Source organism: Salmo salar, chromosome 22 (genome assembly GCF_965601325.2).
Source record: "Salmo salar chromosome 22, fSalSal1, whole genome shotgun sequence".
Taxonomy (NCBI): Eukaryota; Metazoa; Chordata; class Actinopteri; order Salmoniformes; family Salmonidae; genus Salmo; species Salmo salar.
Genome location: NC_138312.1, coordinates 24,334,824 through 24,348,852, shown reverse-complemented (window position 1 = coordinate 24,348,852; position 14,029 = coordinate 24,334,824). Strand labels below are relative to the sequence as shown.

General features: G+C 44.8%; 1 protein-coding gene across 1 annotated transcript in view; it reads left to right on the top strand.

The window, feature by feature from the left end:
- Positions 1–14,029, top strand: part of LOC106583001 (plexin-A2) — a 51,622-nt gene that overhangs the window by 21,724 nt on the left and 15,869 nt on the right. Inside the window, exons 5-12 of the mRNA XM_014166698.3 lie at positions 3,837–3,937; positions 8,144–8,267; positions 8,418–8,571; positions 8,752–8,848; positions 11,879–11,993; positions 12,163–12,363; positions 12,906–13,002; positions 13,327–13,526. Coding sequence (XP_014022173.3) covers positions 3,837–3,937; positions 8,144–8,267; positions 8,418–8,571; positions 8,752–8,848; positions 11,879–11,993; positions 12,163–12,363; positions 12,906–13,002; positions 13,327–13,526 — 1,089 coding nt within the window. The remainder of the gene's footprint in view (positions 1–3,836; positions 3,938–8,143; positions 8,268–8,417; positions 8,572–8,751; positions 8,849–11,878; positions 11,994–12,162; positions 12,364–12,905; positions 13,003–13,326; positions 13,527–14,029) is intronic.

Here is a 14,029-nt window from a genome sequence, read left to right as displayed (position 1 = left end):
GTGTGGGGGAACTTGACTAGCCTGCACAGAGCCCTGACCTCAACCCCATCAAACACCTTTGGGATGAATTGGAACGCCGACTGAGAGCCAGGCCTAATCACCCAACATCAGTGCCCAACCTCACTAATGCAAGTCCCCGCAGCAATGTTCTAGTGGAAAGCCTTCCCAGAAGAATGGAGGCTGTTATAGCAGCAAGGGGGAGGGGAGACCAACTCTATATTAATGCCCATGATTTTGGAATGACGTTCAATGAGCAGGTGTTTATATACTTATGGCCATGTAGTGTATATAATGAGAATTGAAAAGATGAATTTGATCCGAAATATTTGATCTTGTGCTCTCCTTCATACATTGTGATACTACTGTACATTTTGAATTCTTCTCTGATATTATATTATACGTACACTCCATGTTGGGTTGTGTGTAAGATATGCAGGGCATGTTCAGACAGAATGACAGATGCTCTAATTACTCACCCATGTGCACTGACTAACATGTATCTCATACTACACACATCCCATAGAAAACCACTAGACTAACAGGCATCTCATATATGCCACAGAAAACCATTACAAGTCCATTCATCTACACACATCCCATAGAAATTACTTGACTTCGATGTATCTTCTAATCTACATGCTATAGACATCCCATTGAAAACCAGACATTTCATTGTTTTGTGGATGTTTTTTGGTGTTCTCCAGTTAGGCCAGCATCACAGCAGCTAGCAGAGCATTTGTTGTTGGCAGATATCCTCTGGACTCTTTGGAGATAAGAGGGAACAGTGGTAATCACTTTCAACTCCCATCAAGTGATTTTTCTGGCACAGTCACATGGCGTTGTGTAATGGGATTAGATTTCAGTACGGCCAAAAGGCCTGCTATCACTGCTACACTCACTTGTCTCCCAACTGTTGGAATATATTTTTAAACTGATGGAATATAAACTAAACTGATGGACAAAGAGGCAGAGGGCGTTTGAACAACACAGGCGGCATAAATTAGTTGGTGTCTAGAAATAATCTCTAAACATCAAGTGAAGGAATAAATGAGGTTCTCTGTGAGAAATGAGGGAGAAACGGGCACAGGCATTGTACATAAGTGTCTCTTGATACAAATGAAGGAAGCACTTCCTAGAGTGTGATAGACTGGAAGAGACAGGACATCACTTATTGATGAGCCCTGGTTGTTCAAGGAGACACACATGCTCCCTTCAAGGAGATACTCTTCCCGTTCGGATTGTAGTATGAGAACATGGACGCATGTAACCAACCAAACCAGCCCATGGCCATGCACTCTCTCTCACCTAATATTGGAATCATACAGTCTGCTTGTGGCTTTTGGCCCATAGGGACCGGAAAAGGAGTAAAGCCTTCCTCCCTTTCTCTTATTCCAATCAGACCTTCCTAGAGCTTTACATAGGAATTCCAGGAGGAGAGGGGCTTGCTGGGCTGCTCTCTCAGATTTCCTGCTTTCCCAGCCGGTCCCAGAGTATGGGGATTTGGGGATTTCTCTGAGCCAAACAATAGAGAAATTATGTGAAATGAGGAGCGAGGCACAAACAGATTTCACTGCGATCAGGCGACCCTCGCAGAATAACAATGAGAGGAACGGAGTGTGTGTTTGTGTGTGTGTAAGTAGTCTAAGAATTGACTTTTTTTATCCTACCAAGCGGCTTTATAATAGTGGATCTGTTTGATGTCCTCAGGCTGATTATTTGTTGAAACATCTATCACTGCTTTACGTTGAGAAGTATTGTCCAAAAATACACACTCTTCATTCAATTGTAATGGTCTGACTGTAGCATGGGGTCAGAGGTTTAAAGCTGGCCCATGACAAGTGTTATTACAGTTATTCACTCAGAGGGAATACAACCTGCATTGGCTACAAGGCAATCTCTCTACAAGTGCTACACTGTAAAATGTGAAACACTTGCTAAAAGTTTCACATTTGCTGCTTCACAAACTCAATTTCTGAGAGTACCATTGTTTAGGACACATAATGAATTCCAGTCTTATTCCCATTTTAGTCAGTATAATTAACCTGAAGGCAATAGCTATAACTCGGGTGAAATGTAACATCATCATACAGGCTACACATCGTACATAAACCGTATAGGCTGCCTGTAGTGCTTATAGAGCAGGGCTCTCCAACCCCGTTCCCAGAGTGATTTCGCACCAACTCGATCTAGCGCACCTGATTCTAATAATCAGCTGGCTGATTAGCTGAATCAGGTTAGTTACAACTGGGGTTGGAGCGAAATCAACAGTAGGGTAGCGCTCCAGGAACAGGGTCGGAGAGCCCTGTTATAAAGGCAACCATGATCCGTCTCGTCAAGGGAAAAAGGCAGAGGAGGAAATACTTCGTATCTGGGCATTTTGTTGAGTGTGGTTTGGTTGGACTTTGTGTGAGGTTGTTTGGACAGGAAGGGTTATTAGTCTCTGTCCTGGCTTCCCCCTGACCCGTCCTTGAACCTTTTGTTATCCCTGTCAAGGGGTCAGCAGCTGTGAACACAACAGGTCAGAGAGGAGAGCAACCTCTGTCTGTCCTCCCAGCAGATCGACTAGTCACATAATAAGCTGATGGTTGATGGATAGGGTCAGTTGAAGAAAGATAACTATCTGAAGCGTTCATCAAGTGACTGCCAATGATTTCAATGTGAAAATGAATTTGTTACATTTCTATGGATTTTCTAGGGCTGTACATTTGTGGGAGAATGTGGTCCTAAAAAAAGAAATTCTGCTGTCAATGTCACCTCTTTGTGATTCACAGCTATGCCTTATGCTCAGGTAAAATCCGATGGACAAATAAGCTCCCATCATCTGAGCACCAGAGGCACGCAGCACAAGAGGCACGCTGTTGGCACAGTGACACCAAGGCCCACTCTGTCTGTCTGCTCCTTCCCCTTCTCAGCTAGTTTAGAAGAGGCTGATCTGAGTTGGGTTGGTTTGGTCGATTACTCCTCCTGCATCAGATTTGCCCGTCCATCCCTTCTAAAATAATTGTTCTAATGGAATGCACTGTGTTCTGAACACTTAAAAAAATGTAAACGGATTTTGCAGGAAGCGGCAGATAATCAGTTTTGCTAACACAGAGCTGGCAGAGAACCCACTTACGCTATCAAGTGCAGCAGAGACGTTCTAATCCATAATTCACTCTTCATTTGTGATTGCTTACATCAAGAAATTGCTTGCATTGTCCGTCAAAGGGGGGAATAATAGCAAAGTATAAAATAGCAAAGCTTCAACCTGTTTGTGTATGCACTGGCTGCTGGCGCTGCCCACTCAACAGCAACGTCTGGCACAGCGACCAATGGGAGCGTATGCTTTGCCAGGCGTCCACACAGAGAGGTGGTGGTGTGTGTGTGTGTGTGTGTGTGTGTGTGTGTGTGTGTGTGTGTGTGTGTGTGTGTGTGTGTGTGTGTGTGTAGGCTGATCTAGGATGTGAGCTCACCCATGGAGATCAGGCTGATCTAGGCTGTGGCTTTACTCCTTTCTCAGCCTGTTTGCCAAAGCCACTTCCTCTGTTGAACCTTCCCACAATCAATCAGCTGAATCAATCTGATTTCACGGACTACCAGTCTTTTCTCAATTTCCTTAGATCATGTAAACTGTTTCATTGGTCAAGCCAACAGGAAATACACTATTTCAATGAATTCATGACATTTATCACATACCACACACAATTAACCAGCTAAAAAAGTCATATAGCAATTATATAGAGCAATATGTTTTACACTTATTGTAAATCATATGCTACTCATATCTATGTGTATGTGAATGTTGTAGCCTCCATGGCCTCTGTGCTGCATCTAAGCCTTCCTCTGTTGTGTTGTAGGTGACCAAGGTCCCAGTGGAGGCATGTGAGCAATATGGGACCTGCGGAGAGTGTTTGAGCTCTGAGGATCCTCATTGCGGCTGGTGTGTCTTGCTCAACATGTAAGTCCACTACCACACTATTCTTAAAAGGCACAATGGCCATGGTTTAACACACCAATCACATAACTTACCAACAGCTGGAATTTAGATGGGGAAAAAAGGAGTAAGAATTAGAATCCCTCGAATAGAAAATGGTGCTATTGAGCACACAGATACAGACAGACAAACTGTCACTGCTGGTATGGGGGGTCAGAATGAGACAATGGGGACAGAGTACAGAAGGATTACAGGGAGTAGACAGGGTAACCCACTGGGCTGCTGCAGACTATAACATTTTGGTCTTTGAGAGACTGGGCTTACATCTTAATTGTCTGACCGGCATGTTAGCTTACGTAATAGAACAGGACAGACCAGAAGGGATTCAGAAGATTAAAACCCAGGCAGTGTTTCTGAAAATGTACTGAAACAGACCCCAGAAAGGATATAATATGCAGTATTATATGGCATTTGCATTTCAGCAATCTCTACGATCATCATTATCTAAATTGCAGCTCTTGAAGTGCACTCTTATCATCGTACTTGACTAGCAAAACAGAATGGATTTATCCTAATTATACAGAACAAAAATATAAATGCAACATGTAAAATCTTGGTCCCATGTGTCATGAGCTGAAATAAAAGATCCCAGAAATTGTCCACATGCACAAAAGGCTTATTTCTCAAAAATGTTGTGCACAAATTTGTTTGCATCCCTGTCATTTGCCAAGATAGTTTTTCCACCTGACAGGTGTGGCATATCAAGAAGCTGATTAAACAGCATGATCATTACACAGGTGCACCTTGGGCTGGGGACAATAAAAGACCACTCTAAAATGTGCAGTTTTGTCACTCAACACAATGCCACAGATGTCTCAAGTTTTGAGGGAGTGTGCAATTTGCATGCTGACTGCAGGAATGTCCACCAGAGCTGTTTCCAGAGAATTGAATGTTCATTTCTCTACCATAAGCCACCTCCAACTTTGTTTTAGAGAATTTCGCAGTACACCCAACCTGTCTCACATCCGCAGACCACATGTAACCATGCCAGCCCAGGACCTACACATCTAGCTTCTTCACCTGTGGAATCGTCTGAGACCAGCCACCCGGACAGCTGATGAAACTGTCGGTTTGCAAAACCGAAGAATTTCTGCACAAACTGTCAGAAACTGTCAAATCAAATCAAATTTTATTGCTCACATACACATGGTTAGCAGATGTTAATGCGAGTGTAGTGAAATGCTTGTGCTTCTAGTTCCGACAGTGCAGTAATATCTAATAAGTAATCTAACAATTTCACAACAACTACCTTATACACACAAGTGTAAAGGAATGAATAAGAATATGTACATATAAATATATGGATGAGCGATGGCCGAACAGCAGAGGCAAGATGCAGTAGATTGTATAGAGTACAGTATATACATATGAGATGAGTAATGTAGGGTATGTAAACATTATATAAAGTGGCATTGTTTAAAGTGACTAGTGATACCTTTATTACATCCAATTTTTAATTATTGAAGTGGCTAGAGATTGAGTCAGTATGTTGGCAGCAGCCACTCAATGTTAGTGATGGCTGTTTAACAGTCTGATGGCCTTGAGATAAAAACAGTTTTTCAGTCTCTCGGTCCCAGCTTTGATGCACCTGTACTGACCTCGCCTTCTAGATGATAGCGGGGTGAACAGGCAGTGGCTCGGGTGGTTGTTGTCCTTGATGATGTTTTTGGCCTTCCTGTGACATCGGGTGGTGTAGGTGTCCTGGAGGGCAGGTGATGCGTTGTGCAGACCACACTACCCTCTGGAGAGCCTTATGGTTGTGGGCGGAGCAGTTGCCGTACCAGGCAGTGATACAGCCCGACAGGATGCTCTCGATTGTGCATCTGTAAAAGTTTGTGAGTGTTTTTGGTGACAAGCCAAATTTCTTCAGCCTCCTGAGGTTGAAGCGGCACTGTTGCGCCTTCTTCACCACACTGTCTGTGTGGGTGGACCATTTCAGTTTGTCCGTGATGTGTACACAGAGGAACTTAAAACTTTCCACCTTCTCCACTACTGTCCCGTCGATGTGGATGGGGGGGGGGGGGGGGGGGGGTGCTCCCTCTGCTGTTTCCTGAAGTCCAGGATCATCTCCTTTGTTTTGTTGACGTTGAGTGTGAGGTTATTTTCCTGACACCACACTCCAAGGGAGTCTGCAAACTTGATGATTGAGTTGGAGGCATGCATGGCCACGCAGTCATGGGTGAACAGGGAGTACAGGAGAGGGCTGAGAACGCACCCTTGTGGGGCCCCAGTGTTGAGGATCAGCAGGGTGGAGATCTTGTTTCCTACTCTCACCACCTGGGGGCGGCCAGTCAGAAAGTCCAGGACCCAGTTGCACAGGGCGGGGTCGAGACCCAGGGTCTTGAGCTTAATGACGAGTTTGGAGGGTACTATGGTGTTAAATGCTGAGCTGTAATCGATTAACAGCATTCTTACATAGGTATTCCTCTTGTCCAGATGGGTTAGGGCAGTGTGCAGTGTGATTGCGATTGCGTCGTCTGTGGACCTATTGGGGCGGTAAGCAAATTGGAGTGGGTCTAGGTGTCAGGTATGGTGGAGGTGATATAAGTCTCTCAAAGCACTTCATGATGACGGAAGTGAGTGCTACGGGGCGATAGTCATTTAGCTCAGTTACCTTAGCTTTCTTGGGAACAGGAACAATGGTGGCCCTCTTGAAGCATGTGGGAACAGCAGACTGGGATAGGGATTGATTGAGGGAAGCTGATGAGCTCAGGGAAGCTCATCTGCATGCTCATCGTCCTCACCAGGGTCTTGACCAGACTGCAGTTCGGCATCATAACCGACTTCAGTGGCCAAATGCTCACCTTCGATGGCCACCGGCACGCTGTAGAAGTGTGCTCTTCACAGATGTCCCAGTTCTTCCATGGCCTGCATACTCACCAGACATGTCACCCATTGAGCATGTTTGTTATGCTCTGGATTGACGTGTACTACAGCATGTTCCAGTTCCCGCCAATATCCAGCAACTTCCCACAGCCATTGAAGAGGAGTGGGACAACATTCCACAGGCCACAATCAACAGCCTGATCAACTCTATGCGAAGGAGATGTGTCGCGCTGCATGAATGGTGGTCACACCGGATACGGAATCGTTTTCTGATCCACGCCCTTCAATATTTTTTTACGGTATCTGTATTCCCACACGTGAAATCCATAGATTAGGCCCTCATTTATTTATTTCAATTTTCTTATATGAACTATAACTCCGTAAAATGTTGCATTTATATTTTTGTTCTGGTACTTTATTCGTCATTTGTTTACTTTAGTGCAGTTTCCACTCCAAGTCCCAGTATTATACCTGTATGCATGCTACTTCCATGAGCTACTATTCAGTATATAGCTACTATTGCCTGAATTAAATACTCAACTTGTCTCTCAAGAGTAAAACAGGGAGTTAGAAAATGCAACATGCAATCACTGTATATGCCCACCCAAAGCATGTGGAGGTAAAGCCCCATGTGACCTACAGAGGAGTGTGTGTGGTGTGTTAATGTCTAAGGGGCTAGGACAGGAGAACAAACAGCTCTATCAGACATGACATGGAGGGGGAGATGAGATAAAAGGGAATGAAAGGGCGTCTGGGATGAAATGGCTGTCCAGAGGCACTTCAATTAATGAGAGGCCAAGAAGTTAGTGTCTATTCTCCCTTTGGGTACAGGCTGTATCAAGGAAACGGTAGGAACAACAATCATCCATTCTGCCTTCATTGTCTTGTAATTACAGTTGAGGTCTCTGTGCGCTTTGAAGGCTCCCATGAGATGTCACCCTCGACAACATCTGAGAGTTCATTAAGCACCGTCTCATCCCGCAGTGGGCATTACAAATGTAAAAGAGAGACACGCTTTATTGTCAAATCCTCGTCAAGAGGAAGCATGATCGCTGAGAGATGCAACCTTGAGATCCTCTCATTGTCTTAAGTGCAATTTTCTTGTGTTTGTGTGCATTTTCTAAATCTCCACGTCCCAAGCTATCCCAATTTCTCGTTTAAAGAGACTGATTATATAACACCAATATAAAACACAATTTATCCCATCTTACAACAATCCAGAACAATCCAATCACACTGATATGGGCTCACTTTCCTTAGTTGACCTCAATTGCTTTGATATTGCAACAATGTTGTTTAGATGTTCCTTAAGATTTTGAATAATGTCCTGGTTCCCATCCATAGGTGTGCCAGAAGAGACCGGTGTCAGAGAGCAGAGGAGCCTTTCCGGTTCGCCACTGATATCGAACGTTGTGTGAAAATTATCGCTCACCCAGACAGCATCGCCGTGTCAGCACACGGTGTGCCCGTGAGTCAAATCTTAACCGTTCGTTCTTTACTTCTGATCAAACTGATTCTTACGTGTTCTGAGTTTTGATGGTGGTGACGTGGTCCTGAGTTTTTCATGACAGACTAGACAGTTCCAAAGCAGCTATCCCTCTCTCCTCCTCTGCTATAGCTCCTGTTGGAGGTGAGCAACGTGCCTGACCTCTCAGCTGGGATCAGCTGTGCCTTTGGAGAGCAGGCGGAGATGGAGGGTCATGTCAACGGCAACAGAGTCATGTGTCTGTCCCCGTCTGGCAAGGAGGTCCCACACATACCTGAAGGACAAGGTGAGAAAAGATATAGCTCCAGTATAGAACCTATTTCTCTGTGTTCCTCAGTGATACAGATGTGACCTCTTTTTCAGAGGACCAACAGTCTGAATAAAGTTAAGCACTGTATAACCAAAAACCTGGAAACCCATAAATATACTCAAAATCAGATGTATCCTTACCCCCCCTATCTATCAGACTGGTTGAGTGTGGAGCTGCGTCTGAACTCTAAGGAGACAGGTCAAATGCTGGGCAGTACAGAGGTCAAGTTCTATAACTGCAGCATGCATCACACGTGAGTACAACACCCCCCGGCCCACACATGATCTGATCCATTCAATAGATAGTAGAGTACAACCCCATTAAGGACATTGATGTACACAACCCCACTTAAGTACAGGCAGGTAGGTAACCTCTAAATTCAGATTTAGGTCAACCTTAGGCAGTCAACCCCGCATTGTTAGCTTATTTGGTTCTACTCAGTGTTTCTAGAATGGTTCCCTGAGGAACAGTGTACATCAGGGATCATCAACTAGATTATGCAGTATATCATAGTGCACTGCGCTTTATTACGGGTGACAATTTTAGTACTCATCACTGCATTCTCTACCAGAAAGTTGGTTGGTCCTCTTTGATGTCACATAGGTTGATACATTGCTACGTTTTCATTTATAAAGCCCTTTTACAAAAAGTCCCACTGTACCTACCATCATTACTAAACTTTAGACATACTAGTTGGCTAACTCTGGAAATTCCTTTGGTCTCTACTGAGTTAGGTAAATCAGCTTTAAGTTTTCTTGCACCATATTTGTGGAACAATCTTCAAAATGTTCTTAAATTTGATGTTTTGGTGCCTGTAGGGAAATTCAGAAAGCTGATTGAGGACCTTATTACTGATGAATGTGTTTGTTTTTTATGACCGTGTTTTTCTTTCTGCTTCTATTTTGTATTTTTCTGTAATGTATGTAATTAAGGGCTCATCTGTAAAATAGACCTTGGTCTCAATATGACTCCCTTATAAAATTTGTCAAGAAACTGAAGTTCTCGTACAATGCTGTGTACTACTCCCTTCACAGAAGAGGCAAACTGGATCTAACCAGAATAGAAAGAGGAGTGGGAGGCCCCTGGCAGCTTCATTAAATAGTACCCGCACTCCTCTTTCTATTCTGGTTAGAGCCAGTTTGCGCTGTTCTGTGAAGGGAGTTGTACGAGATCTTCAGTTTCTTGACAATTTCTTGCATGGAATAGCCTTCACTTCTCAGAACAAGAATTGACTGACGAGTTTCAGAAGAAAGTTATTTGTTTCTGGCCATTTTGAGCCTGTAATCGAACCCACAAATGCTGATGCTCCAGATACTCAACTAGTTGAAAGAAGGCCAGTTTTATTGCTACTTTAATCACGACAACAGTTTTCAGCTGTGCTAACATAATTGCAAAAGGGTTTTCTAATGATCAATTAGCCTTTTAAAATGATAATCTTAGATTAGCTAACACAACTTGCCATTGGAACACAGGAGTGATGATTGCTGATAATGGGCCTTTGTACGCCTATGTAGTTATTCCATAAAAAAATCAGCCGTTTCCAGCTACAATTTCTAAGTGACCCCAAACTTTTGAACGGTAGTGTATATACAAAAGTATATGGTCATCCCTTCAAATGAGTAGATTCGGCTATTTCAGCCACACCCGTTGCTGACAGGTGTATAAAATCGAGCACACAGCCATGCAATCTACATAGACAAACATTGGCAGTAGAATGGCCTTAATGAAGAGCTGAGTGACTTTCAACGTGGCATCGTCATAGGATGCTACCTTTCCAACAAGTCAGTTGGCAAAATTTCTGCCCTGCTGGAGCTGCGCTGGTCAAATGTAAGTGCTGTTAATGTGAAGTGGAAACATCTAGGAGCAACAACGGCTCAGCCGCGAAGTAGTCGGCCACACAAGCTCACAGAATGGAACCACTGAGTGCAGAAGCATCTGTCCTCGGTTGCAACACTCACTACCGAGTTCCAAACTTCCTTTGGAAGCAAAGTCAGTACAAGAACTGTTCGTCGGGAGCTTCATGAAATGGGTTTCCATGCCCGAGCAGCCGCACAGAAGCTTAAGATCACCATGCAAAATGTCAAGTGTCGGCTGGAGCGGTGTAAAGCTCGCCACCATTGGACTTTGGAGCATTGGCAACTCGTTCTCAGGAGTGATGAATCACGCTTCACCATCTGGCAGTCCGACGGACTAATCTGGGTTTGGCGGATGCCAGGAGAACGCTTCCTGCCTCAATGCATAGTGCGAGGAGGAATAATGGTCTGGGGCTGTTTTTCATTGTTCGGGCTAGGCCCCTTAGTTTCAGTGAAGGGAAATATTAATACTATAGCATACACTGACATTCTAGACGGCTCTATGCTCCCAACTTTGTGGCAACAGTTTGGCGAAGGCCCTTTCCTGTTTCAGCATGACAATGCCCCCGTGCACAAAGTGAGGTCCATACAGAAATGGTTTGTCGAGATCGGTGTGGAAGGACTTGGCCTGCACAGAGGCTTGACCTCAACCCCATCGAACACCTTTGGGATTAATTGGAACGTCAACTGCGAGCCAGGCTTAATCGCCCAACATAAGTGCCCGACCTCACTAATGCTCTTGTGGCTGAATGGAAGCAAGTCCCCGCAGCAATGTTCCAAAATCTAGTGGAAAGCCTTCCCAGAAGAGTGGAGGCTGTTATAGCACCAAAGGGGGGACCAACGCCATATTAATGCCCATGATTTTGGAATGAGATGTTCGATGAGCAGGTGTCCACATACTTTTGGGGATGTAGTGTAGCTCTCTGGCAGGTACATTCAGGTCAACTTTAACATATTACAATAATACAAATGCAGTACAAAGCCTCATCACATCCAATTCATCAGAATGAGGTGCCCATTAGCAGCTGGCGACCCTCTCTGGTCTATAGTGTGATTAATATGTCAGTCTAAACAGCCACCCCCTTCTCTCCCCTCCCTTTTTTCCTCACACAGCACAGCAGCATCACATCAGCCTCCGTGATTAATTATCCTGTGTTTGAAACAGCCTGGCAGGCCAGTTCTATTAATACAGAGCTGTTACAGAACATACTGACTTCCTGTTGCTCGTGGCCTTTCTGAAACACTGCTGTATTAACATTATGCGTTAGTGGTACAATGTTGAGGAACTAACTATGCTTCTCTTCATGCATTGTATCTTGGATGGATCATTAGACATGTACGTCCCCTAAGAGCATGTGTTTGGTTGGCTGGTTGGTCATATGATGTGTGTAACGTGTCCATCTGTCCCTCCCTCTGTCTTTGCCTTGCAGGTGTCTGTCCTGTGTGAACAGTACCTTCCGCTGCCACTGGTGTAAATACCGCAACCTGTGTACTCACAACCCCTCCAGCTGCTCCTTTCAGGAGGGCCGTGTCAATGCCTCAGAGGTAGCTACATGGCTATGGATTAACAAACACCAAATGAACAGTTTTGTCTCTATAATACACATGAACACATGTTTACGTTAACCAGTGTTTAATCTATCTTTATAATTGAATGGACCTTGATAGAAGCTTTTTGATGTCTGACCTTTGACTCCTGGCGTACGTTCTACAGGACTGCCCCCAGCTGCTGCACTCTGGAGAGATCCTGATCCCAGCAGGGGAGGTGAGACCCATCACCTTGAGGGCCCGGAACCTTCCCCAACCCCAGTCTGGCCAGCGGGGTTACGAGTGTGTGCTCCACGTCCAGGGAAACAACCACCTCGTCACCGCCCTGCGCTTTAACAGCTCCAGCGTGCAGTGTCAGAACAGCTCAGTACGTACTGTGTGACCCTCTCTAACATCGCCGGGACCAGCCTCAACCTGGCCGTGCATTATCCATGACCATTATCTCTAGTCTAGTGAATTATATCTGAGGTAGTCCCTGAGCGCATTCTGAATCTGATCTCATCCCACTGAAATGATCTGTGATGTGGTGTCTTGATAAAATAAGAAGTAGGTTGTCTGCAGTGGAAGGACTAAAACAGACATCTAAATTATGTCTGAAACCTAACATGTCCATGCCATTCAAACATACATCTAGGTCCTTGTAATAGGGACAAAGTATGTTCCCTTGAGACTCAAGTTTTAGTGGGGACCAACTTCTCAGATAGTTGAGTGAGGAAGAGTGGCAGACAGGGCTACACAGACTACATGACATTTTAATGTATCTATACCGCACTCTCCTCTCTCACGTCCAATGAACAGCCTCTCCACAGAGTCCTGTCCCAATATGGGCACGTCCCAGTGGAGAGGAGCAGACAGTGATCCTAGAAATGACAGGTGGTTAAAAGCCTCATCTATCTCTCTCTCTCTCAGTACATCTATGAGGGTGTAAGGATCAGTGACCTGGCTGTGGACCTTTCTATCGTTTGGAACGGCAATTTCATCATCGACAATCCCGAGAAGATTAAAGGTGCCTGTGCCATCCATCATTGCCTGCAATTGCTGAGGAGTGGAAAACAGTCACTCTGTTGGGATGGATGGGGTCTAGCCCACGTCAAAGCTTTCCCTCTGCCTTCAGATAAAGTTCACATGGCACTCACACTCTACTGTGTTATTATTAAGTACTGGCCAATCATTTGTGCTGTGAGGATGAAGGGTGAACTTTTGTGTTTACCATTTTGGTTTCTGACTGTTAGAACTCTTTCCATGATGTATTTGGTTGTAGAATAGTGCCATTCAATATCTAAATACTGTGAAATATATAATTCAACTGCGGTCCTCCTCTATCCCACAGTGCACCTGTATAAGTGTGGTGCCCAGCGGGACAGTTGTGGCATGTGTCTGAGGGCCGAGAGGAAGTTCCAGTGTGGCTGGTGCAGTGGAGAAGGCCGGTGCACCATGAAGCAGCACTGCTCACCCATCAGCCCCTACGCCAGCCGCTGGCTCAACCTGTCCGCCAGGAATGTCAAGTGTACCAACCCACGCATCACCGAGGTTAGTTAATCAGTGAGACCCTTACCTTTTCCTGCAAACCTCTACTTTAACCTTCATCATTATCCATCATAGGGCCTTAGTAATAAGAGGCCTTCTCAGAAATAACCAGTAAAAACAATGGGATCAGTCCTTAGACATGAGCATCATATCCTCCTTCAAATCAGTAGAACACAATTAAGGAAGGACTATACGAGACACAGCGTGTGCCACATCGAGTACAACATTATCTCTGCAACCAAATGAACGCAGCCATGAGCCATGCACTATGCAGCCTATTTTGTGAGTCTTTTTGGCCCTAACTCCTTCTTTATTACGAGAGACATAGTGGGTCAGACAGACATATAACTAATGCTCCCACTTCAAAGAGCCGCGAGCCTTTGAAGTCCCTGTCACATTATTAGTGTTTCAGTGGCAGTCTGGGAGGGAATTGATTCAGACCCGGGCTGCTACTGCCTGCTGCTGGGAACAGGGATAGAGCTGCACTACAGACCTGAGGGATGTTT